This window comes from Henckelia pumila, chromosome 2, assembly GCF_033568475.1.
Source record: "Henckelia pumila isolate YLH828 chromosome 2, ASM3356847v2, whole genome shotgun sequence".
NCBI classification, from domain to species: Eukaryota; Viridiplantae; Streptophyta; class Magnoliopsida; order Lamiales; family Gesneriaceae; genus Henckelia; species Henckelia pumila.
Window position 1 is genome coordinate 130994779 of NC_133121.1, and position 14865 is coordinate 131009643.

General features: G+C 34.9%; 1 protein-coding gene across 1 annotated transcript; it reads right to left on the reverse strand.

Moving 5' to 3' along the window:
- Window positions 1-2631: 2631 nt before the first annotated feature.
- LOC140884926 (N-alpha-acetyltransferase MAK3-like) lies at window positions 2632-5501 on the reverse strand. Its single transcript, XM_073291827.1, is given in 6 exon segments — window positions 2632-2797; window positions 3179-3299; window positions 3445-3506; window positions 3509-3635; window positions 5120-5191; window positions 5392-5501. Coding segments are annotated over 4 exon segments (318 nt in total). The 5' UTR covers window positions 3615-3635; window positions 5120-5191; window positions 5392-5501; the 3' UTR covers window positions 2632-2768.
- Window positions 5502-14865: the final 9364 nt, after the last annotated feature.

Sequence of the window (14865 nt, forward strand, 5' to 3'; positions counted from 1 at the left end):
TTAAAAATTATTTTATTAATACAATTATAAACATAAATTTATATTTATTTAAATTTTATATTATAGAAAATAGATCGTACTCATTGTACGAAACATTGTAAATATTAATTAATACAAACATGCACATATACACACACACAAATATATATATATATATATATATATATATATATATATATAAATTTGATAAATTATATATTCAAAAATATTATATATTAAAAATATATATTTTTTCTGTTTATCTATGTTATAATATTATTCTTATATTAATCAATTTGTTTTGTGCCAGATATTAATCAAATTAAAAATTATATATATGTGTGTGCGTTTCATTTATAATCTATAAATTTTACGTTAGAATATTTTTTCGTATAATGATATATAATATTTTTTTATAATATATTAATTACTCGTAAATATGAATTTATATTTAAAATTGTAATTAATAATATAATTTAAAAGACAAAAATATGTTTGTGGTTCAATTAATCAATTTAATAACAATATTCAATTTAAAAACAATTTAAGTAAAGAGCAAAATTGACTTTTGAGTTTGATATATACCAATTAAACCATTTTCAATAGTTCATGTATCAATTTGACATTTTATCCATAGTTCATGTACCAAAATAATTTTTACTCATTAATAGATGGATAAATAATATGACAAAAAAACGTGTGATTTGATGAAATAAGTTATACATGGATTAATAATACAATGTACCGGGTATTTAATTTCACGATTTATTAATTATAATTATCTACATTTACATTTATTTTTACTATTGTATAATATATATTTATGCGTGTTAATTGTTATAATATATATTTAAACAACTCATGATAGCTACTTTTATTTGTCCAGGTAACAATAAATTTTATTTTCGCATTGATATCTGCGAAATTTGATAAATAATTTTGATGATATAAAGTTATTAATAATTTACACACATTTTTCTCCATCTTCTTATCTTCTTATCTTTTTTTCCCTTTTTCAATATTTTTTTCTTCAAATAGTTAAAATAGTGAACTGGTCAAAATCATAGTTACTATTATATATATTTTCTATCTAGCAAATTAGTCTTGTATATTGGCATGTTTTTTGTTTTGATCTTGTATATTGTTATGTTTGGAAAATGGTACAATAACTTGACTTTGTTTTGGATTATAGTCCTGTATGTTGTCATGTTTGGAAAAAATGTACAATAACTTGACTTTTTTATACAATAACTTTACTTTTTTTTTTTTTTTTGATTTCATCACGTGTCACCGGAACTCGAGAGAGCTGTTGGATTTTGCTATATAAGATTTCGCATACGTAGCACCTTTTAACTATCACGTGAAGTAAGTTGAGTTTCACAGAAGAAAAATTAACTATAAAAAATAAAAAAAAATTAAATATAAAAGAAAATACATAAATCATTTAACTCAAACAAATTTTCACATAAACAAAAACTTAATTAAGTCGATCGGTCCTATTGATCTTAACAAAAAGAATTTAAATGGCTAAATTTTCTATCACATGCTTTACAGATAGATACATTGTCCGTCATTTACTTCAACAACAATTGTATTAATTAAAACCAAACAAATATAACAACAATTTCTTGGATTTTATTATTTAAAAGGGGTAGGGATTTGGACTCAATCGTTAAATTAGATTTTTGTTTGTGCAAAGATTTATTTGAGGTAAATGATTCACGTATATTTGTTTATATAATATATTAGTTTAGGTCTTTTTGTTTAGCTTTTTTTTTTTCATAGTTTTTTATAGTTAATTTTGTTTATGTGGAACTCAAATTATGTCATATGATAATCAATAGGTGTCAAGTAAGTGAAATCTTATGTCAACTAAGCAAAACCTGATAGCTACCTCGAGTTCTGGCGACCCAGAATAAAATAAAAAAAGTCAAGTTATTGTACATTTTTCCAAACATGACAACAGATAGGATCAAAACCCGAAAAAAAGCCAAATTGTTGCATTTTTTTCTCAAACATGACAGCATACAAGATCAAAATCCAAAAAAAAAAAAACCAAGTTATTGTACAACATACATGACTATAATCCAAAACAAAGCCAAGTTATTGTACCATTTCCCAAACATGACAACATACAAGACCAAAACAAAAAACAATATACAGGAATAATTTACTAATTTTCCCTTTTCTATCAGTAGCATCTCTGGATAGTATCATTTAAGTCCGACACAATAAGAAAATATGATGTGTAAATTTTTTAGCATGGCTAACTAATTAGAGACTTTATACTTATATTATTTAAATTAGTTTCGACTTGCTGCAAAACTAAACAGCTAGATAATTCGGAAGAATTCTTCATAAAAGCAGGGTCAAAAACAAAATTCTCTTCATTTGTCAAAGGAATGCGATAAGTGACTGATACAACATATGTAAAAGTAAAAAACAAAAACTTTTCACAAAATATTTTTTATAAAAAAAAAAGAAAAGAAGGAAGAAGAATAAATTACCTACGATTTTTGTTCATGCACACCAAGACACAAATATCAAGTGTGTACAACCTTCAGTTCCCATCTCAACATGGAACTCAAGCTGCACTAGTTGGCTGAATCTGCTTCAGGTGTCATCCCATGATCAGTCAAGCTGGTCGCGTTTGTGGGCTCGTAGTAGTTCGGTGGTCCATACGAGGAAACATTAGCTTGAGCCTGAAAGCGTCAACCCCATTCAAGTAATATCGGAAAAGCCTCTTTGCTCGAATAAACCCCAGACGACCATATAGCGCTAGTGCTCCTTTATTTGTAATTTCTGCTTCTAATGTCACCTGTAGAAAAACACAAAGAAAGAAATGATATTGTTGCATCAACAACCAGAGTAGATGTTATTACACATTCAGTGCCTAGGACTCAACAACACCCCACAGGTGTCTTTGATAGAAAGAAATAAAAAAGGGTAGCGGTCCCCAATGAAACAAAGCACCAAAGTTTGTATGCAATAAATTAACAATCTCAGCATAGAAGTTTGAACGAAAATTGTTATCAAAAAACTAGAAAATAGTATTCAATGTATTAGTAGTTGTCTTTCTTCACCTAGACATCTTGACTCAGTTTAATTAGATCACATATTGAGATCGATAGTAAAAAGTAAATGAAAATATAAAAAAAAAGGTTATAGTGCACATGAACGATACAGCACTAATACACACCAATTCCTCTGCCTCGATAAGGATTGATAACTACGAGCATGGCTATATATCCTCTGAAAGTATGGCGATGATCTCCCATCTTGCACACCACTGTCCCCACGCATTTGCCTTTGTGGAATGCCTATCGATGAATATAATCGAAGTAATTCCTCGGTCAGCCAAGGTAAGTCAGATATAAAAATAAATAAATAAAAAATCTCCTGAAATTGATACAATAAATTGATACAATAAATGCAGGAGAGACGTAAATTAATATCACAACTTACAAGGAAAGATAGTTGTGGCCAGAGATAGACAAAGTATCTATAAGTGAAGATGGAATACGGTTACTCAGCTCCTTATCAACCAAGTCCATTATGAGGGGCAGGTGGTGCTCCCCACCGTAGCTGACATATTCTATCTCCGACACATCAAATTCTGCTTTTGTCTGCTCCATCTCCCGCAGCAGCAGTCGTCACTGCAAGAAAAGAATAACTGACGCCAAAGCCTTGAAGATTTTTTTTTTCATGGGGTTGGATGATTAAAGTTTCATTGGAAATAATGCCTTTCTACTTTCCCAATATAAGTTTCTAGCCACTTGCCCACTTTTGAATAACCCCGGTCCCCATCCTTAGGTCTCTTTTTTCCTTTGTACTATTCCGTACTTCTCAAGTTTTGTGTTACTATGAAGAATGACTCATTTTTTTTCCGTATCTTGCTGGTTTTGAGCAGACTTTCTATCTCAATTTGTACAAACAAGAAGCCACGTCGCTTTTTACCCATTAAACACACCAACACTTAATTTAAGTTCACATATTGTGTTCCTTATGAAACTAGTTTAGCTTTCCATGTTTTGATATGGATACGAAATTCTTGGAAGCTGTTCAACTCTCTTTCCCTTCACTCTCTTCTAATTATTTTAACTTTTTTATTATTATTAATTAATATTGACAGGATAAGATGCAATTTTTCTGCCTTTCCCACCAAATTTAAAATTCCAGCGCTCGAACAGAATATCCCAGCTCATACAATTCTTCTCAAGCATACCAGAACAGTGCTAAGTTCTCAGCTGTTTGGGAGCACATTACTAACAAAAAGGAGCCAATACCATGATAAATTGTTATGATTATTGGTTATATGCAGGTTAATGACAGGCTCTTCCGTATTCTGCTTGTATGAAGCTCACCTAATATCTTCTGTTTATTCCAGTTAGTTACTAAAATCCTTATGCCCTTGCAGGACGGATAAGCCAAAAGCAAGGGATCGAAAATAACGCTCACCTTTCTTCATTATCCTTGTTAGTAGATGAGAACATCGGAGATAGAGATTGGAGTTGCTTAGAAGATTGCTACTCTCACAGGATATGAATTAATAAAGATGATAGAATGCAAACAATGTATTTTGATAACCAGACAAGAATTGAGATTGGAAATGAGAAGATTGTTACTCTTTCAAGGAAATGTTCAGTGAGAGAGACTGGCCAAACAGGGATATCAAATAATAAACATAAAGAAATACAAATAGTAGATGATGTTATAGCTTATAGCAGCAGAAAATGGAGATTAAAGGAAAACAAAAAGCAGATAGCAATTATGAACTATGATAAAAACAAAACACATGAAGATAAAGGAAGAAAGAAATTGATATGACGATTTAGTTTAAAACAATGAATGTATGGCGTATGCTGACTAAGAAAAAATAAGAAAGGCTAAATCTTCCATTGCAGTGTGATAAAATGGTTTAGATATGCAAAAAAAATTACATGTTCATGTATATTATTAGAGAACGAAAATATTTAGCAATAGTTTTTTCTCGGTGACTGCTTTGCCACTTAAGCGTAATATTATCCCGCATTCAACTGTAAACACTGAAAGTCTCCTATCCAACAAAAGTGCGTATTTCGCGATTCATGAAGAACATTCAACAAACAGATGAAAGACAATAAACATAAATATTACGTACCTTGAAAGCACGCCTCCAAGCCAAGGCCTTGTCTTTCCAATAACGAACATTCAAGAATTGCTCCACGTCAAGCTTCATGGTAACGAAAAAAAACGACACTTAAATATACATACTATCAAGAAAGTAAAACAGTACTCTCTACGAACAGCAAGCTTCTATTAAAATTGTTCTCCGAAACTAGAACAGTGCAGATTTCACTTTTACTTTTAAAAATTAAATTACATAAAACAAATATAGCGGAAATCTGTAGCGTAGTTATTACTAATTGGTACCTGAATAGGAGACAAAATGTTGATTGCAAAATTTCTCTTTTCGACCACAGGAGGAACTTTTCGGTTTAATCGATAAATAGATTGAGAGAGAAGATGTGCGGCAACAGCAAATGGGAAGACGCTGATTTCCTTGTTAACGAATAACGACCCTTGTTTCCTTTTGGGATTATTATTTCCTTTTTCAAAGGGTTAATTAATTAAGTATATGGAAGTCAATACAGCGTTTACATGAAATTGTATAAGGATAGATTAAAATGTGATTGTTAATATAATTTGTTAATATAATTTTGTTTTTTTTTTTTGTGTCGTGAGAACCCGCAGTCACTACCTTTTGGGGCGCTCTGGGTAAACCCACGAACCAACGCAATAGCCTATGGTAGCGCTTATCGTGTACGCCCAAATTACCCGACTCAATCAGATAAACAAATAACGTAGTAGTGTGAGTAGGGATCGTTCCCACGAGGAAAGGTAAATTTAAAGTGTTCTAAATAAATAAAATAAGGGAGATTTTGAGTTTGGATTAACTACTAATAACTTAAGCAATTAAATATTCAAATTATCACTATCATGCAAGAATGAAAATTAACTTGGAAAATTCAATAAGAGACGAAACTTGGTATCAGTCGACTACACCCTTGATATTATTCATTCAATCATTGATCATCTAAAAATAATTAATCCTATCAAATATTCATCATCGGAAATTTAATTCCTGTTTCACCTTAATTTTAGTTAACTAGACACAAGCGTTCTAAGTTAACCCTTACCCCATAGACTAACCCAATACCAGCGATCAGATTTAAATCCACGGTAGCATTCAAACTAGTAAAACTGATAAAGCTAGACAACCCATACACAAGCGGATGAATTTAGCCTAGTCAATTATTATTCCTACGATTTAGCAAATTCAACAGCAGAAAATATTAATCGCAGTTGCTTCGCAAATTAGAGGTTTCAAACAATTACGGATTTGAATTCTAATTTAGCTTTTGTTTGTATAATGAAATTCTAAGATGGTCAATCTAAAAATCTCATACACAAGCATATCAATCAATTCAGAATAATTCTTGATACTTGATAGAAATCAAACATTGGAAATCAAAATCTCATGAATAAACTAAATCAAGGGTCTTGTCTTCCTCAACCAAGTATTAAAGTTTAGCCAACAATACCCATGAATTCTCTACAAAAATTCATGAGAGAAAATAAAAAATAAGAAAAGAAAGGAGAAGACCTAGCCGTCCACAGAGAGTTCTTCGCGTTTTAAGCGTGTAGAATCCTTTGATAATCTCCCTCCAAAACGAATTAATAGTCTAATAAAAGTCTAGAGCCTTAATTAAAAGAATTTCCCAAAATTACAAATTTTTCCACGCATCAGACCCGCGCGCTCGATCCCGGATTTTGCTAGGATCGAGCGCGCACTAATATTCAACTCTCTGCCTTTAAACTTCCTTGCGCTCGCTCGATCCGGGATTTTCACCCGATCGAGCGAGAGATCTTGAGCATCCTACTTCCTTCAGAATTACATGACCGCGCTCGATCCCAAGAATTTCCAGGATCGAGCGCATGCATCCCTGATGAAAAATTCTGCTCTGCTGTTTTCTTTGGACGCATGGACGCACTTCGATTTCTTCGATCAACAAAATAGCAATTCCTACACAATGAATAAAAACTAAGTTAAGAAGCTCAATGCATAACATAAAGTAAAATTAGAATAAAACACAAACAATGACACAAAATGCATGCAAAACACTAATCAAAACGACACTAAAAATGCAAACAAAACACTACTATCAGCCTACAAACAATTTGTTAATATAATTTGATAGAATATGAAGTGGTTATGAAAAAATAATAATATGCTTTGATTGATTAAATTTGCGAGTAATTTTTTCCCTTTTCAACGTGTACAGATGTATAATCTTTTTTAAAATTTAAGATTGAGAATCATTTGTAAATCTCATTACTAACGGGCTTAAGAATTTATCAATTTTGCAACTAAACATAAGATTAATCCGTATTAATTATGTTATCCCTCATTTATCAAGGCAATTAAATGCAGTACATTTGTTTCCTTTTTATTATTTTTATTAAATAATTTATTCCTATTTTTAAAAATAATTACAATAATTTTTTATACAATTTTTGGAGATATAAATTGTAGTGACCCGCACCGTGATCACCTACTAATCAGAACTTAAGCATGCAATTAATTAATAAAATAATCTTAATCAGAGTAACTGCGGAATCTTAAAATAAAATAATACCATGTAAGCAAAACCTAGTGGTCAACCCTGCTATCCAGCCTTGGTCACCACCTAACCTCTCTGTCCCCGGGAGAACTACCTGCAACTGCCCCATGGAATAGGGCATCCAGTCAACAGAAAAATAACCGGAAGTGAGCCTAACATGCTCAGAACGAGAGTATGAGTATACACTATTATATGTGCATGAATGCAAATGAACTGGGTACCAAGACACTCAGGTCAAGAAACAAGCTCAAAGACCGGGCCCAGGGTATATAGCACGCTGCGCCGTCACATCAGGAGGTGGCTCATATATCCAGTGGATAATGGTGACCTGATACTAGTACATGTGTCCAATCATCACGGTGACCTGACACAAGACTTACGTATCCAACCATCCACAAACTCGTAGGGTGAGCGCCCTACTACAGGATACCTCTAAGGTAAAAGCTCAATATGCTCATGTATGCAACATACAGTAGTGACATGCTATATATAAATGCATATAAAACATGCAATCACATAATCCATGCAAACACATAATACATGCATACTCATCTGTATATCTCGAATAAATACTTTCGTACCTTACTAAGGCAGATCCTAGAAGCTTCCCCTCTAGGTCCAAGCCTACCATGCAACACTACAACATAAATATCCATGCATTACCTAGAATGCCAAACATCACCTACTAGACTCTAAAAGCCATAATTAAACTATAGTCTACTCCCTATTTACTATAGGGAACCAAAGCCATACCTTCGTCTGTCGTTAGCCCGCTGATGACGCATGCCCCAGAGCCTGGGCATAGCCTAGCTATGACCCCTGGACACCTCGCCAGAGCTCCGCCGCCTGGCTGCTACTGCTGACACTGTCCGCTATAAAAATATACTATTTTCTACTCCAGCTCTTAAAGAAAGAGTCCCGAAGCCCTTAAATAGAGCGATTACCGGGAGATGAGAGGAAAATTTGCCTTTAAAAATGAGGGATTCGGACCCCTATTTATAGGCATAGATCGGAAGCTCCGATCACTTGATTGGAAGCTCCGATCGGTGCATGTTTGCCACGTTTTGGACGGTCGAGATCGAAAGCTCCGATCGCAGGATCGAAAGCTCCGATCTACTGCATCTCCCCACGTGTTCAAATCTCCTTGACACCTGTTTTTGGTTGAGATTGGAAGCTCCGATCTCAGGATCGGAAGCTCCGATCTGCCCGGAGGCTCCGAACTGTTTCTCATACTTCTGAACTGGTTTTGGTCCCCCAGGACCGCCGGGACCTACCCCACCATTTTCGGACGTTTCGGATCTGATTTTCCACTTATTTTAACCAAATAATGACTCCTTAAACATGTTTTGACACTTTTAAAATTATATGTCATTTTCTAACATGTTTAAAATCACTTAATCTTGTAAAATGGAACCGAGATACTACATTCTCCCCCTACTTAAGATATTTCATCCTCGAAAAAATCTTAAGTACTGAATGCAGTAAAATATTGAATAAACATCTTTTATTCAAACTGATTTATTTTACAAGTAACAATCTGAAAATACAACAATTCAAAACAATTCTGGATAGTCTGTACGCATACGACTTTCAAGTTCCCAAGTGGCCTTCTCAGTGCCTCGGTGCTGCCACTGAACTAGAACAAGAGGAATGGTTTTGTTGCGTAACATCTTATCTTTATGACCTATGACCCGCAAAGGTCTCTCTACATAAGACAAATCCGTATCCAACTGTACTTCAGACGGCTGTAAGATATGAGACTCATCTGCCACATACCGTCGTAACAGTGAAACATGGAACACGTCATGGATACTTGACAAATACGGCGGTAACGCCAACCTGTAAGCCAGATCTCCAACACTTTCCAGTATTTTAAATGGACCAATAAACCTAGGAGATAGCTTACCTTTGAGACCGAATCTCAAAATTCTGCGAAATGTGGAGACTTTCAAGAATACTTTCTCGCCCACCTCAAACTGCAAAGGTCTGCGCTTGACATTTGCATAGCTAGCCTGCCAATCCTGCGCAGTCTTAATTCTTTTCTTGATCTGTCCAACAATATCAACAGCTTGCTGGACTAACTCTGGTCCCTCTACCTATCGCTCCCCCACTTCTTCCCAGAACAGTGGAGTACGACATCATCGCCCATACAACGCCTCAAACGTAGCCATCCCAATACTGCGATGGTAACTGTTGTTGTACGCGAATTCAATCAATGACAACTGATCTTGCCAAGCTGGACCAAAATCCATAGAGCATGTTCGCAACATGTCTTCAAGAGTACGAATCATGCACTCTGACTGCCCGTCAGTCTCTGGGTGATATGATGTACTCAAGCTAAGAGTAGTACCCATAGCGCGCTGAAGACTCCCCCAAAACCTGGAAGTAAACCTTGGATCTCGATCGCTGACTATGCTCACAGGCACTCCGTGCAATCGAATAATCTACTGGATGTACAACCGTGTCATCCTGTCAAAACTGTAGTCCCGATTATAAGGAATGAAATGTGCATGACTTGGTGAGTCGGTCCACCACAACCCAGATAGCATCACAATTGCTCGAGCTTACCGGTAAATAGGTCACGAAGTCCATCGCGATCAACTCCTATTTCCACTTAGGAATGGATAAACTATGAATCAATCCTTCAGGTCTTCGGTGTTCTGCCTTGACCTACTGATACAGCAAACATCTAAAAACATACTGATACACATTATTCTTCATTCCTTTCCACCAAAAATAACCTCGTACGCATATCTTTGTACACCGAAAGGATTCTCATACTTTATCACTAACACTTGTCATAATACCTGTGGCAACATCGTTGTCCACAATTCTTGATTTCTTGAATCCCTCATGTTATCTTCTTGGAAATATCAATACAAATATTCTTATTGAATCAAAAGTCTATTAGTAAAATATCATCTAGTACTAATATAATGACATCTATATCAAGACAACAATCTAAAAGGGTCAAAACCACCAACTGTTCTAAGAAAATCCACCTAGAACAAACATTCGTGCTCCTTGATGAATCACATCACTCATGACACTATTCATTGTAAATCGATTAACTAGTTCATCATAGGAAAACACCTAATATTGGAGACATGTATAATTCAATCCCAATTATACATATGTTTAAATATATATATGACCATATATTCAATACAATCAAGATAATCCAAAAGATTACAATACTTGAACCACCAATCTAGGTTCTATTACAATTTTTATTACAATCTCATGCAATACATAACTTAATCAAAGGATTAAACTAAAAGATGTACAATACAACAAAAAACTGAGTACATTTATTATATTTTTTTTTCTAGGTGCGCCCAAGATCGTAGGTGTCACATCAAAAAATCATCAAGGTTCAAGAAACTATCAAGTTTCACAGACACCTATTGACGTGCAATGGTCCAACAGACATCCACGATATCTAATACATCGCTACACTTCACTGGTTAAACATGCGTGCTTAAGAATATTCAACAAACAACCTACAGTTTCTCATATCCAACTAAGAGTCAAAAATTTTTTTCAAAAATTAACATTTTTCAACTATCTCATCAGTTTATGAGTTTTTCAATTTCTGCTCGCAGACTGAAGCAATATTCTGTAGTATGACCTTTATCTTTATGAAAATGGCAGTACTTTTCCGAACGTTTGCGCTTTGGGTTATTTTTCATTGGGCGAGGGGGATGTAACAATCCTTGTTTTTCAGCCACTACCAGTATATCGGCCAGACGTGCATTGAGTGGTGTATTCTGGAGGCGGGGGCTCTGTGTTGTTCGCTTCTCGTCTCGCTTTCTAATATCTGATTTATCTTATTCTCTATTTCATTTATTCAAGTAGTGCGGCTTTACAGATTCTTCAACCCGTATGTATTTCTCAGCTCTTTCCAATAATTCATCTAAGTTTCTGGGCGGCCTTCCCGCTATTGATTCCTTGAACTTTTGATGGCGCAAGTTTTGTTGCATTATTCCTGCTAACAAATCATGGTTCACATGTAAGACTACGTGAACCGCATGAGTAAATCTTCGAACATAGTCTCTCAAACTTTTCCCTTCTTTCTGGATGATTGTGAACAAATACGCTGTTGTTTTTGGGTATTTCTTGTTAATTGAGAATTGTAGGATGAAGCAGTCAGTAAGTTGTTCCAAATTGACAATAGTTCCTGAGGGTAACTTATTGAACCATGTGAGTGCTCTTCCTGATAATGTTGTTCGGAAGATTTTACAGTATGCAGCATCTGTGATATCATACAAATCCGCTTTTGCGTAGAATTTGTCAATATGATCTTGGAGGTCACTCATACCATCGAACTCGGGTAAGCTGGGGATTTTGACTCCCTTTGGTAATGCTTCAGATAATATGTCATCAGTGAAGGGGCTTCGACGTGACGACAAGATTGCGGATGAATTCTCTCCATTTACATGTGTGCGAGATCCATCCTTCCGAGTTGGATTAGTGATCTTGTTTTCGCCAGAGGTGTCATGAACTATGTGAACACTTGCTTCACCGTCTTTCTGAGTAGTATTTTTCTTGGTTCCCCCTTGATCTTTATCATTCACTTTAGACTTATCTTTATTTGGGTCTTCGTTATTAGGGTCAAGAGATGACGAGCCTTCAATCTGAACCTTTTTCTTGGTGCTTTTGCTCTTACAGGTTTCTAGGTACTGAGTAACTGCATCTTTTGCTGCGAGTGCTGCTGTGTTTTCCATTAGCGCAATCAAGTCTTCACGGGTGAGAGTAATACTCGGCGGTGCGTTTTCATTGTTATTATTTCCATGAGACATTTTTGAAGTAATATGTGCTCTCAATGACGTAAAGAACGGTTTCCCACAGACGACGCCAAGCTGATGTAGCCAAAAATCACTTGTACTCGACACGTTGCTTCCGCAAAGTTCGGAGTATCAATAAGTCCTTGTACGTTCCCTTGGAAGATCTTCAGTGGGTTGTTCCTACGTCACAAAACAAAGTCAGAGGAGCTGGGAGGGTTTCCGACTAAGGCACTCCGACGCTCAAGTCAGTTATTACTCAAGGAATAATAATCAAGAGCAAAGAGTTATAGTGCTAAAGAAAGTGTGTACCTTAATAATGAGGTGACTTGAGCTATTTATAGATTTCGAAGAGTTTCACGGGCTTGAGCCTCTTATGAGCTTTTGTAGAATTGAGGGTCTGCTTGAATCAAATATATATAATATTTAAATAAGCTTGGGCCTGAAAAATATTTGAAGTGGACCTTCATAATTGGGCTCAGGTCCAGTTGAATTTTTAGGTGTAACCTATCAGTTATCTTTTAGTGTTGTCAACACTTCACGATAACACTATGCAACAAAATAATTAACTAACAGCAAAAATAAATAGCACACAAATATTTATGCACAAGTACTAAGTACTTGTACGATGCCTCATGGTGAAATAATCACTAGAAAATCCAATCAATTTACAAAAAAACCAACTAGCGATTGTTTTATAAAAAACTACTTTTCTCAACAGATTGAGAAAATAAACGACTTCCTAAAAAATAGTAATACTAGAATAATAAACCAATAGGAAGTTCTAAACCGAAAAATAAAACCAAAGAACCACTTTCAGAACAACACTTCACTCGTGTGTTCTTCAGTGTTTCCAACACTACTCTGCAACACAACATAGCAGTAGTATCTTTTCAGAAATTCTTCAATGATCAATCTTCAACACTCTAGAATTTCTTCAGTAATTCTCTATGTATTTTGCTCTCTACGTTTCACTCTTTTCTCTCGATTGTTCCTTCTGATCGGTCCAAGCACTCCTATAAATAAATCTTCAATATGTTTCCATAAATAACAACCTACAAAACATGGAAACAATATATCATCAGAAATCAAATATTTCGAATCAAGATATAACAGATATTACCAATTTAAAACTTGTTCTAAGAAAGACAAAACTATAAATATAAAAATTGAATGCAATAAGAAAATAATTTAAAAGACATGTGCACAACATGTTCTTTCAAACTCCCCTTTTTTGCCTTTCTGGACAAAACACACACACAAGTGCAAATAACTCCCCCTATCTTATGCAAATAAAGCTTCCCCTAAATTTAATCATCTCAGAACACAGTGTTGTGTGGTCGTGTTGGCAACACCGACTCTCAACACTTACTAGATCAGAGTAGCAAATAGTTTAATATCATATCAGAGAGTAATAAGGAGCAAAAACTAAAAAACTCAAAAATATTTTTAACTCAGAGCAAAATAAAATAAGATAGGATAAAAGAAAAATCCTAAAACCAGTTATCTAAACATCTTCCTCTTCAGCTTGATCAGCACTTGATCCTACTCCCCCTTTTTGTCCAGAGGGCCCTGGTAGTCCAAGGTTAGTCCTGTACTCAGCCATTAAGGCTTCATAATACTCGAGATTAGCTTTGGCTTGTGAAATTTTCAGTTCAGCATGAGCCATTTGAACACGAATTGCAGTAGAATTCAACATAATCACAACAGTGTTATGAATGGTCATGGGTGGAACAGACTCAGTGTTGGCAACACTGGGTACAACACTAGTCCATGGTAGATCAATCTTCCTATTTCCTTTCAGCAAACCAGGTGTGATCTTGATAAGCTCATCTCCTCCAATCAATTCTTCATCGTCCTCTTTCGTGAATCCTTGAGATTCCAGCATACCATAGATCAATGAAGGAAACGGAAACTTAGTTGCTTTCCAACCACCTTCTCGAAAAGTCATAATATTTTCAAATACCAAATTTCCAAAGGAGCTTGAGTTCCAATGACAAACAGTGCAAGGGCTTGTGGCTTAGTTACCACTATTGTATTGGTAGATGACGTCCAATTCCTGGTCGCAATTTTGTGAAGTACAGAAAAGAAAGAAGTAAGCTTTGCAGCTGACAACCTGTCTGGGTGCAGTGGAAATTTTTGAACCATTCCTCAAGTGATCACTTTAGTGACTTGATCAATATCCTCAGTAACTGCATCATCATCTACATCAGCAGTCTTGAAGTGCTCATTGATCAGAACAGGAGTAAAATCATACATCTTTCCCCGGATGTACACTCTTCCAAACTTAAATGATTCTTCATCTCTAGTCTTTATATTCAGATTGCAGTAAAAATCTAATACAACTCTTCTTGAAAATGGTCTGGCAGTGGTGACAGTAGAATATAAATTCTGTTGTTTCAAGAAAGTCACCAAGTTCTGCTTTTCAAATGACACTT